Source organism: Agelaius tricolor, unplaced genomic scaffold (assembly GCF_023055355.1).
Source record: "Agelaius tricolor isolate 1412-34295 unplaced genomic scaffold, bAgeTri1.0.p SCAF_8, whole genome shotgun sequence".
NCBI lineage: Eukaryota > Metazoa > Chordata > Aves > Passeriformes > Icteridae > Agelaius > Agelaius tricolor.
The window spans coordinates 40,493,237-40,518,940 of record NW_027269268.1 but is presented as its reverse complement, the minus strand read 5'-3'; the positions used below and the strand labels follow the sequence as shown (position 1 = coordinate 40,518,940).

The window sequence follows — 25,704 nt, the reverse complement described above, 5'->3', positions numbered from 1 at the left end:
CAACAAAAAATCCTGGTAATGATGTATGGCTGCGAATGTGCATGATGAAGTAAGGATGTTTTCGAGTGCCAATAACTGTCCATAGCTTTACTAACATATTAAACAATGGCTTCTCTTGAACATTATACAACACTGCTTGATCTAAATGCTTAACCAAATTGGCAACATAAATGGAATCGGTAACTATATTTACAAGACCAGGAAACAAAGTAAAAGCCAAAAGAACAGCAGAAAGTTCAACCAGTTGAGGAGATCCCTGCTGAATCATTGTCTCATATTCCCAGTGATCATCCTTTCTCCAAGCCACAGCTGCTTTTCCGGTTTTCCCGGATCCATCTGTAAAAACCGTTATACCTTCCACTGGAACAGGAGAACAAATTTGTTTCCCCTCAAAAGGAATCTCTTTAGTCAGGGTTAGAACAGGATGAGAAGGCAAATGGTATGCGATCTGGCCTGTAAAACAAGATAAGGCAGACTGCAATTCATGATTATTTTGAAAGCACCATTCAAAATACCACTGTTGTACAGGTATCACAATGGTCACAGGGTCATGTCCCAAAATCTCATGACATCGCCTGCGGCCCTTGATGATAATGTCTGCAAAAAGCTCATAAAGTCCTGGAGCTGTTTTCCGAGATCTGAAAGATAAAAATATCCATTCCAGAATATGCAGTTGATCTTCCCAATTATCATTCCATTGACACAGTATCCCACATGGTATTTCATGGTCTTTCAAAATAAACAATTGAACACCAACAGAGATATCTATCCTGTTAACAAATTTGTGTGCTAGGGCTAATTCTATTTCTTCTAGGGTCTTTTTTGCCGCTGAGGTCAATTGCCTCCTATCAGTAGAGGAGGTGATGCCTGACAGCAAATCAAACAATGGCTGCATCTGATGATTAGTTATACCTAAATATGATCGAATCCAACCTATCAAACCAACCAATTTCTGTACATCAGTAGCAGTTTTAACATCAATGTCTAACTTTACAGGTTGAGGCATAACTTGAGTGTTGGTCACCAACATACCTAGATATTTCCAAGGCATGTGTTCCTGCACCTTCTCTGGAGCAATGATCAGGCCAAAAGCCTTCAAATTTGTCACAGCACATTGTTTAAGAGCTGATAACTGTTGTTTGTTGTCAGATGCCAACAAGATATCATCCATGTAGTGATAACAGTAGCAATTTTTAAATTGCTCCCGCACTTTTGACAAGGCCTGTGCCACAAACCATTGACAAATAGTTGGCGAATTTTTCATGCCTTGGGGAAGTACCTTCCATTGATATCTTTTATCAGGTTCCGCATGATTTATAGAAGGCACAGTGAAAGCGAACTTTTCTTTGTCCTGCTCAGCCAATGGAATAGTGAAGAAACAATCTTTCAGATCAATGACAACTATTTGCCATTCCTGTGGAATCATTGTGGGTGTAGGAAGGCCTGGTTGTAAAGCTCCCATTGTTGCCATTACAGCATTTATCTGCCGTAAATCATGTAAAAGTCTCCATTTTCCCGATTTCTTTTTTATTACAAAAACAGGGGTATTCCAGGGACTGAATGATTCCTCGATATGTCCTGCTTGCAATTGTTCTGTGACTAATTCTTGCAGGGCAGTAAGCTTTTCAGTAGTAAGGGGCCACTGGCGAACCCAGACAGGCTTATCTGTCAACCATGTCAGGGCTACGACTGGACGTTCATTGCCCTGCATCACAGTGGCCCCCATTAAAAATCCGTAGTAATTTTGACACCCCATTGAGATAAGCAATCTCGTCCCCACAAACTCTGAGGAGCATCGGCAACATAGGGTCTGATGTTAGCTTGTTGGCCATCAGGATGTTTCACATTAATTACAGTGGCTGACAGGCCACCTGTTGTAGCACCACCCAACCCCAGGAGTCCAAAACTTGCATGAGTGAGAGGCCACGATTGAGGCCAGCAAAGTCGCGAGAGTATTGTGACATCTGCTCCAGTGTCAATCAAACCTGTTACTGATATAGTTCCTGGATGACATCCACTGGCAGTGAGAGTGCATGTCTTTTCTGGACGGCTCTCCGTTACTTTCTCAGTCCAGAACACTTGAGGTACTCCTGTTGATCCAAAACTTCCTGCGCCGCGACTTCGGTCCACTGTATTTGGAACAGAACTTACAAAAGGTACAATTTGAGCAATGCAGGTTCCTTTCTGAATAGTGACAGGAGGGTCATCGATGGATACCATGGCATGAATCTGTCCTAAATAATCGGCATCAATAAGCCCTAGATGCACATGAATACCTCTAAGTGTAGTACTTGACCTCCCTATTAAAAATGCACTCAATCCCCGTCCTATCGGACCATAGGCATCAAGGGGCACTTTACATATTTCTTTTGTCAAAATGGTTACTGTGTCAGCGGTGGGTATATCAATCCCTGCGGACCCGCTTGTTGCCCCTGAGTATTGCTCGCAAATGGGTAGCTTTGCAGTGCTGGGAAGGCCCGCATTTGCTGTTGTGGTAGTTGTTGTTGTTGGGGTATTTGTTTCCCCACGCGCCCCTTCGCGCTCCTCTTTGGGTTTCCCTGCAATAGCTGACCATTTGCGTGATATTTACTCCTGCACTGTTTAGCATAGTGCCCAAGTTTAGCACAGCGATTGCACACAACATCGCTGCTTGCACTTGGCTTAAATGTTGTTTTCCGGACAGCATTTGACACTGTGGTACACTGTGATCTTACATGCCCTTGTTGTCCACAATTATAACATTTTGCTGAAGGTCTTAGCACTGCAGCAAGAGCTGCCATTTTATGCTCGACTGAACCAACTTTTGAGCAAGCAGTAACCATTTCAGACAAGGTGGGTTCCCCAGGTAAAGTATCAATAATCTTTCTGCAATCTGGGTTTGCATTTTCTTTAGCCAATTGTACACACAATTTGTCTCGCAAGGTTTCATCTTCTACCTGTTTCTCAATAGCTGCAGCAAGTTTTTCTGCAAATTGCAAAAATGGTTCTCTCGTCCCTTGCTGTATAGTGACATATTTCTGTTTTGGAGCTGCCATTTCCATTGTTTTAGTTAAGGCACTCATGCCAATTTGTTGAGCTTGTGCCAAAATCGAAGGATCCCACCTTGCCTGTAAATCTGGATTGGCAAAAGGCCCAGTGCCCAGTAGGGCATCAACACCCACAGCATGACGAGGGTCGTGTTGAGGCAACTGCATGTTTGTTAAAGCAGTGCGTTCAGCCGCTCGCCTCCAAGTTTCTTGAAATACACCGTATTGTACTGGCTGGAATAAAATTGTAGCAAGATGCGCGATGTCATAAGGTGAAAGCAAATCTGCATTAATCACACGTATTAATTGCATTACCTCTGAGGAATTAATACCGTACTGAGCCACTTTCGATTGGAGGTCTTGCACAACCCTCCAGGCAAAGACGTGATGACTGTCATCCTGCCCTGTTCCAGGAGCTGCTTTAAAAACTGGAAAAGCCATAGGGTTATCACAAGCAACATTTGCATTGGCACTGTTCTCCTGAGGTACTCTTGGAGCACCTAACCTTTCTATGGTGTCCCAATTCTTTTCTTCAACTGCTTTCTTCCTAACAAATTCCCAAAACTCCTTAGGGTGTCGAGGAAGCACAGTTACTTGACATGGAGGCAAAGTCCATGGGGCAGCAAGGCTAGAGCTCTTTGGAGGTAAAGAGACCAGAGCTCCTTGCCCCAACTCAGGTGTTACTGCAGGCGACTCATCACTTGCTTCGCTGCTGCTGTCACTGTCAGGTAACGGAGGATACGGCCTCGCAGGTTGTTCAAGCCGCTCAGACGGGAGCGGGGGGGCGGACGGCTGGACTAGAGCGGAGGGAAGCGGGGGGGCAGATGGCTGGGTTTGTCTCTCTGCTAAAGACATTTCAGCTAACTGGCGTAGCGGTGTAGTATATACAGGCACTATTGCGAGCTGCTGTGCAGGTGTGTGATAAGGAGGTTTAGGGGTCTGATAAGAGGATGCTACGGCAGGTTGCCCAGAAGTTTTGGCAGCTTTCCCAGAAGCCTTGGCAGCTTGCCCAGAAGCTCTGGCAGCCTTCCCGGAAGCTTTGGCAGCCTTCCCGGAAGCTCTGGCAGCTTGCCAGGTAACTTGCATGGCACCCGGACTTTCTTCAAGTTCCCCATCAGAGGCCCCCTCTGCCTCATCCCCCCCGTCGGGTTCTGTTATCAGCCCCAACTCTTCGTCCGCATCCCGCTCTGCTTGTTCTCGCTCTGTTTTCCATTCCTTTAATGCCTCAAAGAGCGATTCCCAAGTAACTGCTAGATCGACAACCGTTTTATCTCCCTTTCGGATGACTTCCCACAGTCTGTCCCCGACTTTTTTCCATGCCTTAACACTAAATGCTGTGTGGGGATCAGTGCCAAAATTCTGTGATTTAGCCCACAGCAGTATATTTCGAAGGGCATAGTCTGACGTATTAATTCCCTTATTTCTTAACAAAACTTTCCATGTAGCCAAAACATTTTCTTCCTCTTTAGTTAAGTTATGTCCCATTATTACTAGTTGGTGGCTCACCTTCTTCCAGGTGTCTTGATTGGAGAAAATCAGGTCCGGACCTCCCTGTGGCTTCCACCTGCCACTCTCAGCTGCACCAACGCCGCCTCCCCCACTACGTCCCAGTGGGTCACGGTTGCCAGTTGCTAGGACCTCGTATGGGCCCCCACCGACTTCTTATCACGTCGGGGATCACCAAATGTCGCTGTCGAGGCGGTCACGACATAAAGCAGAGACCACAAGCAGTCTCAGTTGGCAACACTTTATTATTGAATATGGCTGATTTTTATACACTTTCCAGTTGTTTATCCTTCTTCTATCCTTACTATTGGCCACAATAGATCAACATAATACTATTGGTGAAAAAGTTACGGTGACTTAATTAACTTTCTAAAAATGTTTCATCCAGCTGCAAAGTTCTTCTGTCCCTCCTCTCTCGGTCTCCTTGGTTACAGCCTTGGAGAGAGCTCCTTATCAGTTTCTTCTTACTTCTCAGCTTCTTCTCGCTCCTTTAGCTAACAGGCCCGCTGTTAGCCCCTTCCACAGTAGTTAAACAAATAAATTATTGCACCTTTAGTCATAGGATTTTTTGTTTGTGTACCTCAAGTAATGTTCATGACTATAGCTTAATATTCTCTGAAATAAAGATTTCTTCATTGAACCTAAAGACTGCATACCATTAACAATGGAAAAATTCCCATCAGGAGCAATCCTTCTTAATAAGTTCAGCAGCCTGTGTTTTTATTGAACTCGATGGAAGGTGATGTGGGGAAGAGCAACTGAGCAGAGGTGCAAGTCTCTGAGCTGAATTTGATGCTGTGGTGAAGCTTTTCTCTTTGGCATGTGACTTGCCAATTGATTTGAGTGGGGTGGACATCTGCTCATTCACTTGCAAACATTACACTTGGTTGAAATCTCATGCAGAGAAACACATGTGGTTTGGGTAATCCCCTAGGGTAGAGAATTAGACATCCTTGAGCCTGTGTTCCTCCATCCACTATCCAAAAATAGTCAGCAAAACCCAGAAGTGTGGAAGATGGGCAGGGAGGAGGCTGGAGCCACAGGCAGAAAAACTACCTTGCCTGTGTTTGGGACAGTTTTCCTTTGTGCTCTTTGATTAAGCATGTGCTCCTTACTAAAGTGATCCAGCAGCTCATTGAAACAGAGGGTTCAGCAGATTCTACAATATACAGACAAAGTTAGGGAATGTATTGCAACTGTAAAATATCCTAACACTTTTTGGTAAACAGTTACTGGAAATATCTTCAAATGGAAGGAAAAAAATCTTTTTCTGCCTTAAAACCACTATAAAACTAAATTAATAGAGATTTCTTTTATCTATGTGCATATCTGTCATCTTTTGATGTGTTGGTAAATAGAAATGAAGTGGTTATTAGGGAAGCAATAATTCTGAGTTGTTCTCTAGATAGCAATTATTTATTGAAATGCTAGACAGTTGCTTGCATGTGAGTTGCATAACCATGCAAAACTACGTGTCATCAAACACACACATGTGATGTCATTGGAGGACATTGTGACTATCTGCTGGAAAGTTACATGTTACTTCCTTAATATTGTGCCTTAGAAAATGCAAAGCTGTTGCACACAGTCAGCAATGACTTATGGATGCAATAAATCCAACAAGCTGAAGTCCTTCTTGGACTTCACCTGGGGAATATTTTTAAGTAAAAATTAAATAAATCAGACAAATGTTTTCGAACTAAAAGTGATATCCTATATTTTGATCAACCACCTGCATGATTTACTGTTAAAAGGTTTTGATAACCAGGATGCTTACTCTCTGCTTGTGGTTGTTAAAACATTCTCCCACAAAGAATGTGCAACATGGAAATTCAAGAAGCAGATTTCATATCTGATGTGGTACATCTGTATAACTCCCTACGCTGCATTAAGGATATGTAAATATATAATGTCTGAACCTAATTTTTAAATGAGACTGTGCATGCTTGTGCATCTATTTGATATGAGTCTCTAGCACTGCTTCATCCACGTGGTAGAGTTAGATGTGCAAATCAGTCCCCAAGTGTATCAAAGGTTGGTGTCTCAGAGGTCAGGTCCGCTTCTCATTCATGTAGGGGTAAGTGCCCAAAGGGCTTAGGAGCATGGTTGGGATAAAGTGCATGAAAGAGGGGGGAGGGATATTGCATCACTCTGCAGACACATCACTGGGTCTCTGGAGCTGCTCAGGAATTGCTCCCAGTGTCTATCAGGTAGTTTTGTGTATGCATGCTTTAGCAAAGTTGATTGTACTCAAAGCAAAATGAAGCAGCGCTCAACAATGACGATTTTTTCCCCTAATGAACATCTATTCACCAGCACAGAATAATTTCCAACAGTTTTCCAAATCATACTTGCCAACTTCTTATGTTTGATTTTATATTCTTTCTGGAATCTTACATGGCAAATTCATTCAGGCTAAGATTTTTTTTTTCTTTTTTTTTTTTTCCAGTTTGAACACATTAAGATTATACATTTCTAATCAGGAACTTCGAGCACAGAAAAAAAATAATGCTTTCACACATTTGAACTGCAATGTAAATGTATTTGTTGCAAAAAATGATTTATTATTGCTGAGCAAGTACAATATATGTAATGGGTTTTAGATGTTTTGGAATTTATTTAGCCTATTACTACTTCAGAGAACCTGAACAGGTGTCATAACCCATCTGTATTTTACAAGCCCATTTTCATGGTGTATTTTTTCCTTACTCTTGCTATGTAGTGTTATTGATGCAGTATGTCTGTAGTTTTCAGTGAATGTCGTAAAGGTTGGTGAACCAGAAGGGGACCATCCTTATCTGCATGTCCATTCAGGGACAAGGATTGCTCTCCTAGCTGGGGCTAATGTTGAATACCAATTATGCTAATCTTCCCTTTATTTTATTTATTCTAAAATGCCTCTGGAAATTAGGAAAACTTGTCTAAAACTCAACAGCTTTTATAGTAAATGTATGTTTATAAATAAAATGTTGATTACCTTTGGTGGTGTTGATTTTACTTATTCTAACTAACTTCTATTGTGTGAACCTGCATTGCAGAGTAGAGGCTTCTGCTTGGTTGAGTTTGGCTGAGCCAAACTATGTTTCCCAGGACTTAGTGTATGAGATGAGACAATAAAAAAGACATGGCTGAGATGGCAAAATACACTGTGGATTGCCACTGAAAGCTGTAGCCCTCTATTCACAAGAGCATGTGTGCCTGTTGTGGTAAAAGATGAACAGAAAAGGCTTTCTGTGGAGAGGCTAACCCAAAGTCCTCAGGTCTTTCATCAATGTTGGTGAACTGTGGTTCAGACCTTCACTCAACAAAGCACTTTGTATGGCAGTGCTAAATACGTGCTTGGTTAATTCCATTTCCACGTAGCAAAGATCCTGGAGTTTGTGCTTAGTTTTGCATTTACTGAGGTATCTCACTAAGTCTTGAATTGCAACAAGGGTGTGACTTGTCCAGTCACCAGCAGAAAGTTCACAGAAAATTTTAAACTAATAACTGCCCCTTTTTCTATTGGGTCTTAAGTGGATGACAAGTTTGGGTTTGTGCCAGTAGAGCATCTTGGCTGTCAGATGAGACATGGGGATGTACAGACAATTTAAGTTTTCATTCATTCATTCATTCATTCATTCATTCATTCATTCATTCATTCATTTTTATCCTGCTTCCCTAATGGCAGTGGTGGTGGCCATGTGCCATTCCAGCGTGTCCATGCAGGCCAGCATTCTCTCTGGTGGCAGAGGCACGCTGGGATTCCCGGCAGTGCCATCGGGGCCCTGTCTGCGGGAACTGCTCGCTGCCACTGGAGGTTGCTCTGCGGCTGGATTTGGAGGCAGTCAGGCAGCTATTTCTGCTCCAGCAACTCTGCACCAAGGCTGCTTGGCACTCAAACACTGCTTGTGACCCCTATGAGCCAGAGAAAATGGTGGCAATCTTGGTATGATTTTTGTAATATTATTACTATTTTCTAGTGAATGTGACCTGCCCAGTCAGGCAAAATAATTTTTAATACCTTGTAAATGGGGAGTTGTGTCACCTGGTTACCTCCCTAGGACCTTCACCTGCAGGTAGCAAAGGCTGCCTAGAGGGCCCTGAGGGAAACCACGGGGTTCACAGGGCCTTGGCATCTGTGGGAGAGGGGATGTTGAGCTTATTGAGCAGTGGGATGAAGCTGAGGGTGTATGGGAGAAATAGGAGGTGAAGGGAGAGACGAGTGGGCTGTTGCAGCTGAGGTTCAAACATCAGAGCAGAGGATACCCCATACAAAGAGGGATGTGTGCATGGCACCCCAGGAGAGCTCTGTGCCTCCTCTACATCCTGGCCAGGTGTGATGCCCCCATCCCCTCCTCTCCCCCATCATAGACTATTGGGACAAGTGCTCAGTTTCCTCCATCCAACCCACTTTGTTTTGCTCATTTATTTTCTCTCCTTAGCCAGTGTTTTGGTGCAGAGGCCATCAGTGAGCACAGACAGGTGCTGGTAGCTGCAGGAGGCTCTAGGCACAGGTAATGAACATCAGTAGCTTGCTTACCTTGTGAGTATTGATCATGATCCAGTGAACTCTTCCAGAGCATAGTTAAAAGCAGGCAGCTACCACTTTGTTTAGAAAATTAGCTTTAGGTACAGGTCTTGGTGGGTCCCCTTCCTAGTAATGGGAGGCTGGTCAAGTAGTTACTCAATAAAATGTGCAGAGTGGAAGTCTGCCCTTTACCAGGTTGGGAAACTGGGGAACAAAATGACAAGATGACAAAATGACAGAGACACATCTGCAGTGAAAATCAGAAGGGGTTGTGAACACTCAAAATGAGCAGATGACCACTACTTGGATGGGAAAACAAAAATGTCAGTAAAATAAATCTCCTGTAAAGGCAAATAGGTCTCCTATACAGTTTTAAAAGCCTCCGGTAGGAATGTAATTTCATCTGAATTTCCTGATAAGGGGAAATGACTAAACTGGAAGCTGCTCAAGTTTTTCAAGTAATAAGAGCCCAAAAAAAGACATAGAAGGTACAGGACAGGATGTGACTCTTCCTACAGTACAGTGGGGGGTTGGCATTTGAGGAGGTGCCTATTTTCTCGTTCATGTTTTTTATAAAATGTACCATGAGTTTAACATGCAAGAGGGAGCTGCTGCTCCATAGTTCTTATGGAATGCCTCATGCTCTGCAAGAGTAACTAGTGAAGCTAGGTAAACTCCAAAGCATATGGGGTTTAAAGTCATTTAGGGAAAAAAAAACCTCCATTATTCAAGATAATCTTATAAGTCACTGTTCACTCATCCATAGAGTCCATCTGCTTCCCTGCACCTGATGCACTGTAAATTCTCTTAGCTAATGCCACATCCATAGCTCACAGATGTATTTTTTTCCTAAGCAGATGACCTGCTGGTTAAAACCTGCAGAAGACAGTCACGGGTCTAGAAGCTAAATCAAAACTAACCAAACTGCAAATCTTTCCTTGAAATAACAGAATTTATCAAATGGGAAAAGAAAGCAAGATTTCAAAAATATCTTTTTTTCTATTATATCTGATTATAGACAAAACCACTCCAATTACCAGCACAGAAAGAGAAACATGCTATCCATGTCTCTGGAAACAACATGTAGTAATGCTGGAACTGCTGTTCCAGGGGCCTGGACTTGGGGGTTTGCAATGTATCCCCTTTTTTCAGTGGCCACATGCCACTTTGTTTGTCTTTGGTCTGTAAAACTTTGTGAGAGTGCACAACTTGAAGGAGGTGTTACAATAATCCGCAATATAACAATATGCCCCTGTCATTCAAATTGAAGATGTCACCTCCAAATGCACCTTCCTGGGACCACATCTAAATATTGCCAGGTGAGAACAAAGCGGCTATTTTTCCAAAAGATGTGAAATGTGGGATTTTTTTTTAGATCTAATTACAAACTTTTCTTAGGAAAAATGAATTCCAGTGAGCGATTTGGCATCTGTGTGGTGTATTAATTAATACTAATGTATTGAAGTAGATTGGGTAGCATGAAGTAGATTGGGTTGCAGCATGAGATTTCTGTGTTGGACTGTATTGGACTGTGTTGGAAAAGTTCAATTATGCAGGTCTTAAAGTTTTTCCTGAGTGGTACACAATGATAACACTCAGATGATTTCCAGCCTGAGGGTGAAGCTCTCTGAACTGTTTCATGAACTGATGTTCTGGAGGTTTTCTAGAAAACATTTGGCTCATATTTGATGCTTTTTGTGCCCTTCCTGTTTATACTGGAACCATTTTGGGGCAGAGGGAAGTGGCCATGGTTTGCCATGGTCTGTGGGGAGTGGAAGATGCTGATTACAAAGTCTGGAGAGGGAAAGCCCTCCACTGCAGCCAGACACAACCTCTGCAAACCCTCTGTGCCGAGCCATGTCCCAGTTAGGCTTTAGACAGGCTAAAGGTGAAGACAGCAGTGTTAGATAGACCTATGAAATGCATTCTGTCTTCTTGTTCTAAGTATTCACAGGTCTTCAGCTGGGTTTAATATGGATGGATAGAAGGACAGCACTCTATGTAAAAAAGAAGCCAGTTAATACACATCTTACCCATACTCTAAATGTATTTTGTATCTTGTTATTATTTTATAACAGGTAGGATGACATTAAGAGGAGATCCATGCCACTAACTGATAAAATTACAACTCTGTTCCAGTGGACTGAAGCTGAATTTTAAAATTACCTTGCACCCTCACAAACCCACTCCCAGCCATTTCTGTTGGAATGCCACCTACATGTCCAGTGTGCATCCGTGTGATGGTGGCAGTGCTGGGAATTAGTGGCAAAGACGAGTCAACCACCCTGAACTCTCATCCCCTGCACTTTGCTTCTGCCAGAGCTGTTATCTCTCAGAGCATTTGTCACAGATACACGGGGGTACTCAGCAGTTGAAAAGCCATTATCTCTTTCAAAAGCAGTGACTAATGTGCTTTTGCCCACAGCAATGTGGAACGTCACAGGGAGATTTTGCTGTAGAGTCAGCTGTGTTTACCTTGTGGAAAAACAGCTGCATTTTCCTAATATCTTTTTAGAGAAATAGAGGTCTTTATTTCTTGCAAATTTTTTCTGATAGCTTTCTTCTTATATTTCTCCTGGAACTGTTGATTGGTATTTTTAATCCTTCTGTCATTACCAAAGAGGCAATTTTCACTTGCACAAGCTGCAAGCCATCCATACTGTTGGGTTTATATCTGGGAAAAAAGCCTGCATGATTATGTACAGGGACATTCACAGTCATTGCTTTTCTTCAAGTTGATGTAGGTGGTACAATAAATTCAAAGCTGTTTTTTCACATGGGGATGTGTGTTAATAGTTAAATAACAGACCAAGGTGAAGGTTCAAATAAACAGCTTGTGATGGAATATAATCACTTGATACTTGGTTTTCTCAATATCTCTATCTTGAACGCTTAAAATCTGCTTACAGCATGAATACAATTAAACACATAGATGTTTCTTGTTACTGCATTAAGGCTGTTCAAGCAGGTGGCTGTTTTCACACACTGAAAATAACAATAACTGACAATAACACTTGTGTGTTGTTACCCCAGGAGCTGAAGACTTACATTGTACTTGGTAAACTTTGATGAAAAAAGTGATCAATTTTAATTCCTACCAGATATAGGCAAGCTAAGATGAAAAGATGAATAAATCATTGGATGCAGAAGAGGCATGTATCCTAACTTCCAGGAACTGTGTATCTGTCTTGGGAAAACTACTTCAATGAGAATCAAGCTCTCAAAAGGTAAATGATGGAGTTGTAGCACTTCTTCCCTCTTGTTCTCAGCCTAGGACATAACCAGATTCTCAGCCTTGTTCTGCACACCATTTAAATCCAGCTGTGCCCCCATGGCACAAAACAGCTTGCCAGGAGGCTCTTTTGCCTGTAGCCAGCTCTGCACAGCTGCCCACCCAGCTTAGCCCCGCTGGGCTCAGGGCCCTGCTGCTCTCTCTGCACATTTGCTGTGCATCTGCTACAGACAGTTTCAATATTTTCCCTCAGATGCCCGGGATTTCGATTTTTTTAAGCAAGAAATTCTTCTTCAGTTGATCAATACAGCATTTCCCAACTGCTTCCTGCACATGTGCAGTCAGAATGAAGGGCTGTACAACATCCAGCGTTGCTGCTTGATGGGCTTTGGAGAGACTCCTGCAAACAGGGCAGCCCTGCCTGCTGGGGGAGTGCTCTAGCAGAAATGGGTGCAGAAGAAGGTGGTTGGAGCAGCCCAACTGTGGCAAAGATGCTGCCCTGAGACTTTTTATTAAAACCTTGTGGCTAGCAAGCTAAATGTAAGAAGACATGTCTCTCTACAGGCTGCCATTGTACTTTTCTTCAAGGAATAAATACCATTTTTATTTATTTACAGTTTTAACACAATATGCATCTCTTTTGACAGTACTGAGCGGAAGCTTAAATACAAATATCAATTACTTCCCTATTATTGCAGTAATATAAAATAACTTGGACTAGATTTTGAACAATTTTGAGTGCCACAGTGCATAAGTACAAAATGTCAGAGGCTTGGAAACAGCTGGATTTTCAAGGATACCTGATGCACACTCCCAGATATCATTATCAGGCCCCAAGTCAGGTTCAGAGCCACTGTTCTTATGGGAAAGCATGGGTACCTAACCTTGGTTTTTCAGGGTTTTGGAGCTTATCATCACCAGAAAACAGCAAAACCCTTTTCAATTGTTAGTTGAATAAGATTTTAAAACACTGTGAGACAGAAATATACTATTTACCTATATTTATAAAAGGATACATGGGTCACAGATCCATTTAATTTGTGCAGAGAAAGAATGTCTTCACTAGTGAATTTGATTTAGCCTACAACCTGACAACAAATGTGCTTGAAACGCAGAGGAAAACAAGACCAAACCACTTTTCATGCATTTACCTGCCACTGTGACTACAGCATAGTCAGGAGTTCAGAATGACCCGGCTATCTGAGTACTGCAGCAAAAACCACCAGAGCATGAAGCCCATCAGTGTGGAGTCAGTGTGTCTAGGAGCACGGCAGGGTTTGCCCTGCCCCAGCAGCAGCGGCGGGGCTGAGCCAGGCAGCGTTGCCGGCATTGCTGCTGTGGAGGCAGAGCTGCTGGCGCTGGCAGATCATTCCTGGGCTCGGGGCTGAGTGAGGCAGGCTGAACCCTTTGGGGAAACGCCCTCTTGAGAGAAAAGATGGCAAAAGATGTTCCTTTTCTGGAAGAAAGCTGATTTAAAAGCTGTAAGCAGACTGCTTTTGTGAGTGATGCCTGCCACAGTGGGGCAGGAACTGTGGTTCATTTTCTGGTCTTTTTTACAAGATTGATTTCTCAACTGGATGATGTTACCTTGGCTTCATATGTCTCATCTATGGGGAAAGAGAGATGGAAACATCCACACTGCTGTTCCCACAACCTTCTGCCTGGAGACTAACATATATTTTATCTTAATAAAATAACTGTAAAAATATCTAAAGATTTATTTGCTGGAGGAGAGATGAAGAAAAGGTCTTTCCCTAAGTTTTGGTGCCAGATTATCTTCTCCAGTTAATTATAAAATAACTTAAAGGAATAGTCCACATGGTGCTCATCTTCTGGAGGTGGTTGCTATGTAAGATACCAGCCAGGAGGCTGGGATGTGGCAGGATGTGCTCCATACAAGTCACATGCATGTGGCAGACTGCCACAGCCTGGGGGCTGCCTCTGACAGCAGATGTTTGTGGCCATCATTTGTTTTTGTTGCCTGTTCTGCAGGGATTTGTGACATGATGTGCCACTCCATGTACTCCCCACATGTCAAAAACCTGATTTCCCAGGAAAATGATGGCCCACACGAGGCTGGGGCTGGCTGGTAGCTGAACAAATGGTCCTGCTGGCTCAGCAGTCACCTGAAGCTGTATGCAGGATGAGCACCTGGAAAGTAACCTGAGCTTCCTGCTGGAAGCTGGGAGTAGCCAAAGCTAGGCTGGGCTGGAAGGAGAACATGGAATCCAAAAGATTTGGGCGTTAACTGTTAGATCAGCCCATCCAAATATTCAGCTCATCAAAACAAATATTGTAAAAATAAACTGCACAGATGCTATCTGCACCAGAAGTTTCATATATGTTTCAAAACAAAAAATCCACACTTTCCTTTGGACTTAGCCAGTCATTCCAGGGCAGTATTTTCTGGACTGAGTTTGTTGATGGATGAGAACATTAAATAGTTAAAAGGATTCTTTCATCTCGGTGAATCCTTCACTAGGACAAAATAAACAAAAAAGGAAAAACTGCCCAGATCCTGCTCCTACTTTAAGTCATGGCAAATGTTGTGAGGGTGACTGCTGCCACACAGCTAAAAGACTAAGGCACTTTGTAAATCAAATTTCAAGTGAAGAGATTGGTTTGTGAAACCTCCTTGGCGTGGAGTCACAAGCTGTCAGAGTGGATTAGCATTATGTTACTGGAGTAAAAAGCAAAACAAATTAAGATGTTTAACAGCTGAAATCTGAAACAAAATTGTGTTTAATGCTGAAAATCTTGTTAACATATTTTCAGGCTTCCCTTTCCCCAGATATTAAATCTCAGTGTGTTTGCAAGCATCTTTTTATCACACATAGAAGCCTACTGTGAGAGAATGAGAACTGTACATGACATATGGTAAGGACGGTGTCACCCTGCATGCAAAAGCCTCCTCAGCATTGCTGCAGCATCCAGTAGCACATGGGAAGGTTTTAAGGACCAGGAGAGACACACAGCTGGAATTCCCTGTGTGTGCAGGGTGACAGAAAGCATTGCATCAACAGCAGCAGGCCCAAACTGAAGATTGCACATGTAGCATTTAATGTGAGGGGTAATTTGAACTCCCAAACTGGTTTTTCTTTCATATTGGCTCCCACAATGAAAGAACCATTAAGGGTTTTAGTGATCTTCCAAGACTCTGCTTCTAGCAGAAAATTGGCTCCTTCTCCTTGGACACAAGACCAATTTTTAATTGAATTTCAAGAGATGATGGATGTTGTACTTTATTCCAAGTCTATATGCTAAATTAACAAGGCTGTCTGCTTAGTTTCCTCTTTTGAAACCACACTGAGATGAGTTTCTGCTAATTCTCTTACACAGGGCATTAGACATGTGAACGGAGTCCTTATTCAAGAATTGAAATAATAGGCTTTTTTGCCAAGCTTATTACTTTGGGTAATAATTTGAGCTGTGAGGCAGCAACAATAATTTGCTTTCTGAAAAAGGATTACCAGTTGAATTATTTCAAGTAGAATGAAACTAAACATGTATTTTCATCAAAATATTTGAAAAAAGTTAATATTAACTTTTAAAAGTATATCTTAGAGCAGGGACCATTCCGTTAGGTGGGCTCATTTCATGTTTGTTTTTCCCTCATGCTCCCCCTGGTCACTTTTAAAGATAACAGAAAGTCCCTCAGGAGTACTTTGGATTACAGACTATGTTTAGCCTGCATTTGGTTTATTTATCCAGTTATTAGCATGTTAACAGATGCTGTTGATTAGTCAAATATTTGATTTGGCAAAACACAGAAAAAATTGTAAAAAAGTGAATGTTTTTCTCAACTCTGGCCACTGCAGTAAAATGTACATAGTGCTGTACATAAAGAAGATGTTTCACAGAGATGAGCCATTGGGAAGGCAATTTAGAATGAAATTTTGGACAGAACACAGAAAATTTGAAGGCAAAACTCTGAACAACTGGGCAAAACCAGGAACCAGCTCTATTGAGTCTATGTATAGTGTTCTATCAGTAGAAGCTGAGCTGTTTCCTGAAAATAGTAGGGTGGCCAAAAAGGAAGCCACCTGCTTTTGACTGCAGTTGGGATTGCTTAAGCAGCAATGAGCCTACAGCTAGGAACACCTTTGCATGTGTGCCTATTCTTTCTAAATTGGAATGTTTAAAAGCAATTGTGCTTGTAATTCTAAAGGGGCCCAGGATGGCAATAAATAGTCCTAATGGTTTCCTTTTGGCAGCACAGACCCAGCAAGTCTTCTTACTTCACAAGGACCTTCTGAGATGGACTGAACAAACTGGCCACATGGAATGGGGTTCTCACTTCATGTATCACAAAATCTTTTTCTCAACTGGAAAAAAGAAACCAATGCAAAAATGCATCCGCCAGTGTCTTCCTCAAGAGGAGGTCAAATACAGAGATGACACATATCAACAAAATAAAGCAACAGGATAAAAGAGTGTGGTTGAAACAGCTGAGTAATTTAAGCATGGAATAAATAGAATAATATAACACATTTTGCATAATTGAATAATGGCCTTCCCACAGATGACACAAGGTGGAAAAGCATGTTCAAGTCTTTATTCAGCTGTGATTATGCTTCCAAACAGTAGCTTGTTAAATTAAATAGTAATAAAATACCAAGTCTTTTTTACAGCTTTATATTTCAAAAATATTTCAGTCCTACTTATGTCAGACACCAGTCTCATCCTAGTCCTCCCTTGCTTGGAGGTTGCCAGAGGTTCCCTTTTTGTTAATGTTTTCTGCAACAACAGAACGACTCAGAATGAGTTTTAATTATGGCTGTAGCCTGAATGATCCTGCAGAGCTCATCACTGGGTCCTGGAAGAAGCTAATGGCTTATCTGTTCTGTGTGATTGTTCAAATTGTCTTCTCCATCAGTTTTCCATCAGTGATATCTCATTTGTTTGAATTGTATGCTAGTGAGTCAACTACTCAACCAAGGACTTTAAAAATTTAAAAATACACTCTGGCAACTAAATAGAAAAATACATTTTGAAGTTATTTTCTTAGAGCATGAAATTGGTGTGAGTTTTGAAATACTGTATCCTCATGGAGCTGCACTGATTAGCAGTATCTGATATGCTTTTATAACTAATGTTAATCTCACTCAATGACACAAGTGATTAAGCAATTTGTGCCTCCTGACACAGTAACAGAAAACTTATTTCTCAACAGCTTTGCCACTGATAGTAAGGAATATTTTTATATCTTTGTTCAACAGCCAGCAGCATGGTTAATACCCAGTTTGTTAAAGTCACAAACCCCTTTCAATGATCCACAAATAAAAGTCCTTCTGCTAAAAGCAAATTTTTCTTCCACAGCTCCTTGAAGCATGAGGTGGTGGTTTTGTCATCAGCACAGGCTTGCTGGCAGTGATGGCAGCACCTGGGCATTTTGACACCTGTCACTGCAACTCCCTAAACTGTGAGGCAGATTGGTTCCTGGGGGAAAGGGAGGGTCCAGGTGCTCATGGAAAAGAGAACAGAATGGCTTTCATGAAGAAAAACTGTTTGGGGACAATTCCTAACCTCAATGAGCAAACAAGTGACATGTAAAAGCAGGTTTGATGCACTGCTGGACAACCCCCTGGAGCCCTGCTGCCATTTGTGGGTGGATGGAGACCGTGATTGCTGCAACAGAGGAAATAGTTACTGTGGAGGAGAATAAATTGCATTTCTAGTGCACCTCTCCCCTGCAAGAAAAATCCAACACATCTCTAAAGACACATGTTTCACCTTCTTTCTCTGTGTAGAAAAACCTGGGAGACATGACTCCCTCCTGGATAGCAGGACACTCCCAGCTGAAATCTGAGTTCTCCTCTGCCCAAAACTGCGGTGCCGAAGGAGCCTCTTCAGAAAACACATCCCTGGTGGCTAGTTTATCACTGGGGGGAGAGGGATCACAGACCCTAAACTGACCTGGGAAATGCAAAAGAGACACACAGAGGAGTGTCTGAGCCTGTACTTGCAGGCCATGGAGAGGTTTTGGCACAGCTGAGTTTCAGTGGGATCAGAGTCCCCTAGAGACACCAACAGCACATCTCCCCCTTACCTTCTCCTCTGCCTGAGGACTCAGAAAGCAGAGTCTTCAAAGGTCTCTCACCTGTTCTGCCCACAACAGGTATACTTTTGCTGGGGGATTTTGGGGAATTAATATGTTGTGTATATCTCTCTTCCCTGTTACCCCAATTAAATGCCTATTAGAGAGCTTTTCTTCTCCTACTTCATTTCAGCTTCAGGATAAAACTAAGTGATTCCCAATGAGTGGTTTTATTATTAAAAGTTATGCTGAGTAGATTCCAATGAAATCAGTATTTGCTGAAACTTCTCAACAGCTGTAGGTCCAGAAAAATCTTATGCCTTCAGGTATGTTCCAAGGCTCTTCATGTTGTGCTAGGACCATTTTCATTTCAAAGCACTATTGTTTCTTTGGTTCTGTTGACCCTTAATTCTCATATACTGTCAATACTGGTGTGTATTGTCATATTGCCAGATCTTAACAAATTTTTCTTCTTTAAAACTATTGACTAAGAGGACTTAGCCACTGCAGCTATTTTTGTTCCTTCATGGGACTGCTAACATCAACACAGAGCTCCTCTTGCCTTTCTGTATGTCTACCTGCTCAAGAAGATTCTTCAACTGTACCAGCAGCTTTCACACAGACAAGTCTGAGAGTGAAAGAGCAGTGACCTCAGCACTGCCAGGGAATTAAGCCTATAATCTAATGGGGTTTCTTTTTCCATTTCTAAATAATGGGATTCTATTAGACCAAAGTGTAGTCGCGCCATAATGATAATTTATTGTATAGCATATCTGAATTTTGCCTTTTATAAATCACAGAGAATTACAATACACAGTAATATAATTGAATCTTCTCTTGTATCATTAATATTTTTCATTGGTTAGAGAAACCCCTTTTTGTTCAGAATTCATATATTATGGGTTTAGAATTTACAGAGGGTTTAATATGCCTATTTTTATGTGTTTCAATATTTTCATTTTTATTCCTTTTAAATATTTGGCAAGAATTCTTTAAAAGCATTTTATACTTATGAGGTTTTGTACATATCATTCTGGACAATCTTAGACAAATGTAGCCATAAGTTTGTGTATATATATCCTAAAATTTCAACAACAAAATGTCATGATCTTTGAAAAGAAATAATTGAGGTTAATTGATTCCCACACTGACATTTAAATGTATTAGTGGTATACACCAGTGAAAGTATTGATCAGTGAAAGTAATCAGCAATAATAGGAAAAATTAATCACTTTGGAAGATTTATTTGACTTCAGCTGTGGAATGTACCGTGGCAGGACTGAAGTTGACCCTGTGAATATAACAGGGACTATTAGCAAACAAAACAACAAAGACATGTAAATGAGGGAAAGCTGGGAGGGCACTCTTTAACTTGCCATTAGAATATTGAAATAAGGAGTGGAGTACAGCCTAAGACTTGTGATCTACTGTTCACAAAATCCATTTCTAGATTTGAATAGCAACAGTTGATTGAGAAGAGCACACAAGAAATTTGTTGGTAAAAAATTTTTGTCAAAGGTCTCACCGTCAATAAGTGGAGATTGGTTTCCACCCTGAAATGGGTGAGTTTATGTCAGAAATCTTTCAGAATATTTTATTAACTGAAGCTTTACCACCCAGATATTCTTACTTAAGAGCTCATGTTTTTTCAGAATTCAGTTAAAATCCTCACATCAAACCAATCTTGTGGCAATGAGTCTCAGTTTGACTATCTAGTGACTGGGAATGTCCCCTTTTTCTGGTCCTAAGCTAAGCTAAGTCAGGAATCAAACAATCACACTGTTATGTGTTATCCTACTTCTTTTTCCTCCTAACCAGCTTAGGAAGGAAATCAAGTGATGCCATCACCGAGAGGTGAGATTAGATCAGTAAAAACCTGAAAGGACTGGTCTAATTTCTCCAGTGTTTTATTATTTATTATTCATACTTAGTATTATACAGTACAGCACTGAGTAATACAAATTATTAATTCAAATAACTTCTCCACTTCTCTGGAATTATATGTGCCCTTGATTCTTCTTACACCTTTCCTGTGAATGGCACCAGGTTTGGTAATCAGTGACTCAGGCCAGAAATACTTTAGGAGTGCCACATTCCCAGTGGGAATTGATTATGATGGGAGTGAAGGGCTTAGATGTCCATCTAGAGCATCCTCCTTCCCTGCAGCAGGACAAAACCACCCACACCATGTTTATCTAACTTTTTGTCTCCATAGAGATAGTCCCAGTGATAATTAGATTTGGATGTTTAAAGCATCACTGTTCTAAGATGGGCTGTCACATAATGCATTACAAGTGCAGGCAGTAGAAGCAGATAAGAGTTTTAACTACCTCTTCTTCCAGATGTAAGGAGATTTTGGTATTAAAAATTAAGAGACACAGTCCTTAAATAAAGTATATAACTTTGTCATTAAAGTGAGTTCCTCGGATATTGGCACACTAGTTGTGGCAGCATTTTGTTTGCAATATTATCTATGGAGATTCCTGAACTGCTTCTTTTGAGAGTTCACACCTTTTGGTAACCTTTTTAAAAATAATAGAGCACAAATATTTTGGTAGCTCTTTCTAGAAACAGTTCGATATTGTGAAATAAAGACAGGGCCAAGTGCTTCTGAATTCTCCTGACAACACTGATTTGAGATTATTTCAAACTGTAAGTTCAGACTCTTTAAGTTGAAAAAAAAAAAAATCTAGGAATAACCTGCAGCTTGTGACAGCCTGTGGAATGTATCTGTGTAACTGTACATTGCACTGAGCTCCACTAACACAGTTGTGATAAACCCCAATGCAAATGAAAACTTCTACCTTGTAGCAACTCTGCTGTCGCTCCCCATCTGCAAAGCTGAGACAAACACAGAAGGACTCACTGAAGCTGAATTCATTCTTGGTTCTCTAGAAGAGACACCTGCAAGCCCCAGGAAGCCACAGTGGTGGAGAGCTGCACAGAGCCTCACAGAAGGAAAGAGGGCCAGTGCTGAGCCCAACCCAGCCTGTCCATGGCTACTCTCAGAGAAGCAGAAGGAGGAAATGGATTATTCCTGGCTCCTGTTGGAAATGAGCCCAGAATGTCAGTAACTGCTGGGTGCAGTCTGGCTGCAGGTAGCTCAGCTTCAGCTCCCTTGTCACCAGGAGAAAAGGCAGTGAGCTGGGACAGTGTAGCCAGCTGGGCTGGGGCTGGGGCTGCATGAGCCTCCTGCTCCCTGGCATGGCTGAGGTGAACGAGCCCCCACCCTCTGCTCTCCAAACCATACATGGGGTTTTACCAGCCCTGAAAGCACAGGTGTTTGTGGCTGTGTCCTTGGGCAGGGACTGCTGCAGGCACTCTCTCAGGAGGTCCCAAGAGGTGAATTAACTTTCAAAGGCATTGAGTCTCCAAGTTCCATCTGGGTGCTCTGGGTGATGGGTGCCTCTGAAAGGAGCAACCCAAACTTTCCTGAATGTCATGTCCATGCCAGATGACCAGTTCTCTTAGCCACAGGTTTCAAAACCTCCACTTCTTTTCTGTAATGAATAACCACAGAAATTCCTAAAATGTGTGCTTTGTTCCCCAGATAGGCTTTCCTCTTAGGAGAAATTAATATATTGATTCTGTTTCTATAGATATCTTTCTGTGAAACAATACTCAAGTGGATGATTCTGAAGACCCCATCCATGTGTTAAGCCTGATGATAGAGGCCTCAGTGCTGACATCAGATTTCAGACTGCTGGACAGACAGAGTTTTGCTCACTTGTACTTCCCAAGACTGCTTGAACTTTTATCTAATATTCTTGATAGACTTCAAATGCAATTTAAACACTCTTTGAAGCAGCAAGAGATGCCACTGGAATTCCCTTACTACCTCTCTTTCAGAAAGAAATGGGAATAAGAGGCCTTAGCAAATATTTTTATTTCCTGGTGATACGATAGTCATGACAAGGATCAGCCCCAAAGAGTATTTCCTCTCTCCAAAGGAAATTTTCATCCTAAAATGTGAAAGCGTGAGCTTTGTTTTCATGGCTAAAAATTCTTGAGTTTTGTCTGGATGAATTTCCCACAAATCAAGAAAATGGTTTTGCTCTCAAATCATTCCTTGGCCTACATGATGAGCTCTTGTGTGAAGCACAAGGGACAGAAGTGTTTTTCTAAGATGGAAATAATCAGATTTTAAATCTTTAATTTTCAGATTTTAGTAGCACCCCAGTTGAAGCCACCAGTTTATTTCATAGCAGTTGTAAAAGAACAAATAAAATTAGTGGCAGAAATAGAAAGTTTCATCTCCCATTGATATATAGCCTTCATAGAGCTGATTTGCTTTACTGATAATGAGGGTAATCTATACATTAATGTTTTTTGACTCTTAATATTCATGCCAAATTGCATTGAGAGGTACTGACAGGTACTAGTTTCATAGGTGTTTAGGAATTAAGAGTGATTTTTGTGTCCCATTTTTTGTGTCCCAATCTGTACAGTGGGGATGCTTTCCGTGTAAAGAAATGCCAGATTTTGACCTCAGAAAGAGCTTATGCTTCAGACCACAACAGTAAGCTGACAGCCTTGGCTGGAGTCAGCCTCATTCAGGGGATTCCTGCCAGGTACATTTCAACAGTGTCAAAAAAAAGGTGGGAGGAAAAGAGTGTTTAAAAATATATTCTGATGGACCACTGGCACTTATCATGATATCTGCTTTTTCCATTGGTTGGTAACACTTTAATAACTCTATTGAATAAGTGCAAATATATAAAGATTAAACCATTTAGACACATTTACTTATCACTGAAAGGGATTGTTTTTACTAATTGTAATTTCCTGTACGCTGGCCTCATATTCCTTAGTAGCAAAATTAATATTTGCATTGTTATGCATCCATCAAAGAGATTCATACTGCAATCAGGAATTAATTTTTCTGCTCAATTATTGGAGAGAAGGAAGTGAGAGTGTGTCTAAGAGCCAAATTCAACATTAGATCTGAATTCTAACTCTTGGTATTTAAAAGAGTTACAAACAAGTTGTTACAAACACACAATGTGAATTTACCTCCGAACTCTTCAAAATGCCATATGATCATATTGAATTTGAGCTGGATGGTATAATGAATTATCATTTATTTGAACAATTTGGAGGGGGTTAACCCAGGAAAAATAAAACCCTCTACATTCATGTCTTTACTGGAGCATCTTTTGACTTCTTAGGTCCTTTTGTCCAGACTTCCTTGCTTTGTGAGCCCCAGAGAACGTCTTAGTGCTAAGGATCATCTTTCCTGTTCAGCCCTGACTGGTACCACTGGTAGGCAGCCTTTTGGCACCCTCTTCCTGCCTGGGCTGCTGCTGGGTGCCCCATGGCCTTCCTCTAGCAGCAATCCATCCTTAGGTTATTTATTTAACCAATACTCCTTTTTCAAGCTTCTGCCTTTTCAGGCAGGAGAAGTAAACTTTGTATATTTTCAAATCATCCATTTCTACCTGACTGAGAAATCATGAAGGTTGATGAATTAACCATTGCAACTGATCTGCCATGGGCCCACTGGCCCTTAAAAATGAGGAGTGCAATATGCCTCAGGCCTCCTGTGAGTGGGGCTGACCAGAATATGGAAAGCAGTGCCTTGGGAAAAGATTTATGTGTCAGTGACAGAACAGAAGTCTCCAAAAAGGACTAATGATAAGTTTAAATACCTAAGTGGAAAATTGTGGTCAGAAATACAGAGGTGATTTTAGCTCTGTATGAACCATTTTTGAGAGAGACACTGCACTGTTTGGTACTATCCTAGTATCCCTTCTGCAAGGCATCTTCAGAAACAGGAGAGAGTGGTTCCATATCTGGAAAATTTGTAGAAGTTTGAGCTTTAGGGATTGTGGGACACATAGAGAACACAGTCTATTTAACTTACCAGGAAGAAGATAGATCAAAATGCAAACCAGTTTACAGTGTGAGGAAAGAGAGGTCTAGCAGATAGGCAGCCAGGTTCACTGTAGGAAGCTGAAGCCTCAGCATTAGAAATAAAGCCCAAGCTTTAGCAGGCAAAATAGTGAACTTGACCGAAAAATAGTAGTGTGTTGTCATCCCTTGATGATTTCAAAGCACAACTGCATGCCATAAAATCTAACCTCATCATCTTCACACAGCAAGGCCTGTTCAGGAGAGATATCTTAAAATCGCACTTGGCTGGTTGGTCACTTTACTGGTAATACAGGTCTGACCTTTTCTAAAAGCTCAGGGGTGGATTCAGCCATGGTAAAGCAAATTGAGCCCTGCAGCTTCTCCAGCAGGAAAGCCTTCAGAGGTAGATCACTATTAGCAGAACTGCTTGGCTGTCCACAGCAGGTAAATTCCTAGAGACAGTCCATTTACTTTTAACAAAGATATTCTTAGATCACGGAATCACTTCAAGGAGAAAATGTAAAATGGCAAAATCTGCCCACAATAAAACAAAACGCATATTTAAAAATGCATTCTAGTTGTTTTCCTCCATAAAATGCACTGCATATTTTCTTGTAGCATTTTAAACCTGATGTTTCAAGTACTTTATTAGCGAAACAGCACTTTCTCCATTTGCCACAATTTTAATCGTGCTTTCCCCAGCCCCCCAGCCATGCAGATGTTGCACACTGCAGATGACAAAGCCTTTGCAAAGTTCGCTTCTCTGCCAAACCGACAGACATTTTTTTCCTTTTTTTTTTTTTTTTCCACAGACTGTGCCAGAGTCAGACGGAGTTCATCGCCCCGACGCCCTTGCAGCGAACCCGCGAGTGCCCGGCTCCAAGAGCTGCCCTGGCAGGGGGCACCGAGATGAGCGGCGACCCCGGCTCCTCTCGGGGAGGAACCTGTCCTTGCTTGGGGGTTTCCATGGAAAGGGCTGCCTGCTCCGCTCGGCAGTGCCGGTGCCTTCAGCCACCCCGTGCCCCGCGAGCCCCGGCGCACCGGCCCCGGCTGCGGGGGAGCCGCCGGGCCAAGGACCGCGGGCGGCAGGGCCGGGCCGGACCGGGCCGGGTGCTGCTGGTCCCGCTGCCCGGTGCCGCTGCCCGGTGCCGCTGCCGGGCGCTGAACGCAGCCCGGTCCCGCTGTGCGAGGCCGCCGGGTGGAGCTCCCGGCCCGGGGGGAGCCGAGCCCGCGGCCGCGCAGTCCCCGCGGGCGGCCCCGCTCTCTGCCCTCGCTGTCGGCAGAGGATTCAGCAGAAGTGCTGCTCTAAGGGCTGGCGAAGGCTCTCTGCGGGATGCTGCGCCCGCTGGCAAACCGGGCCGGTGGTTTTTGCCCTGTTTGTTTTCCTTTTAATGGATATCGCCTAATATTGTCCGTCTCCAGTTTCCGAGGAAGTGACAAAAGGTCAAATCTGACACACCTTCTCCCCCCAGTCAGCCTGCTTGCAAATAATTAATAAGGGCACAATTAGGCAGTAATGATGGGACGGGCAGTTATGGTC

At 42.2% G+C, this 25,704-nt stretch overlaps 2 protein-coding genes across 2 annotated transcripts in view; one reads left to right on the top strand and one right to left on the bottom strand.

The window, feature by feature from the left end:
- LIMCH1 (LIM and calponin homology domains 1) overlaps nucleotides 1-7,514 on the top strand; it is a 188,776-nt gene extending 181,262 nt beyond the window's left edge. The window contains exon 36 of the mRNA XM_071432482.1: nucleotides 5,061-7,514. The gene's annotated coding sequence lies outside the window, so the exon portion shown is untranslated. The remainder of the gene's footprint in view (nucleotides 1-5,060) is intronic.
- On the bottom strand, nucleotides 2,382-4,511 carry LOC139592658 (endogenous retrovirus group K member 5 Gag polyprotein-like). The gene has a single exon (XM_071432726.1). It carries the CDS (start codon nucleotides 4,509-4,511, stop codon nucleotides 2,382-2,384), a length of 2,130 nt encoding a protein of 709 aa, XP_071288827.1.
- Nucleotides 7,515-25,704: the final 18,190 nt, after the last annotated feature.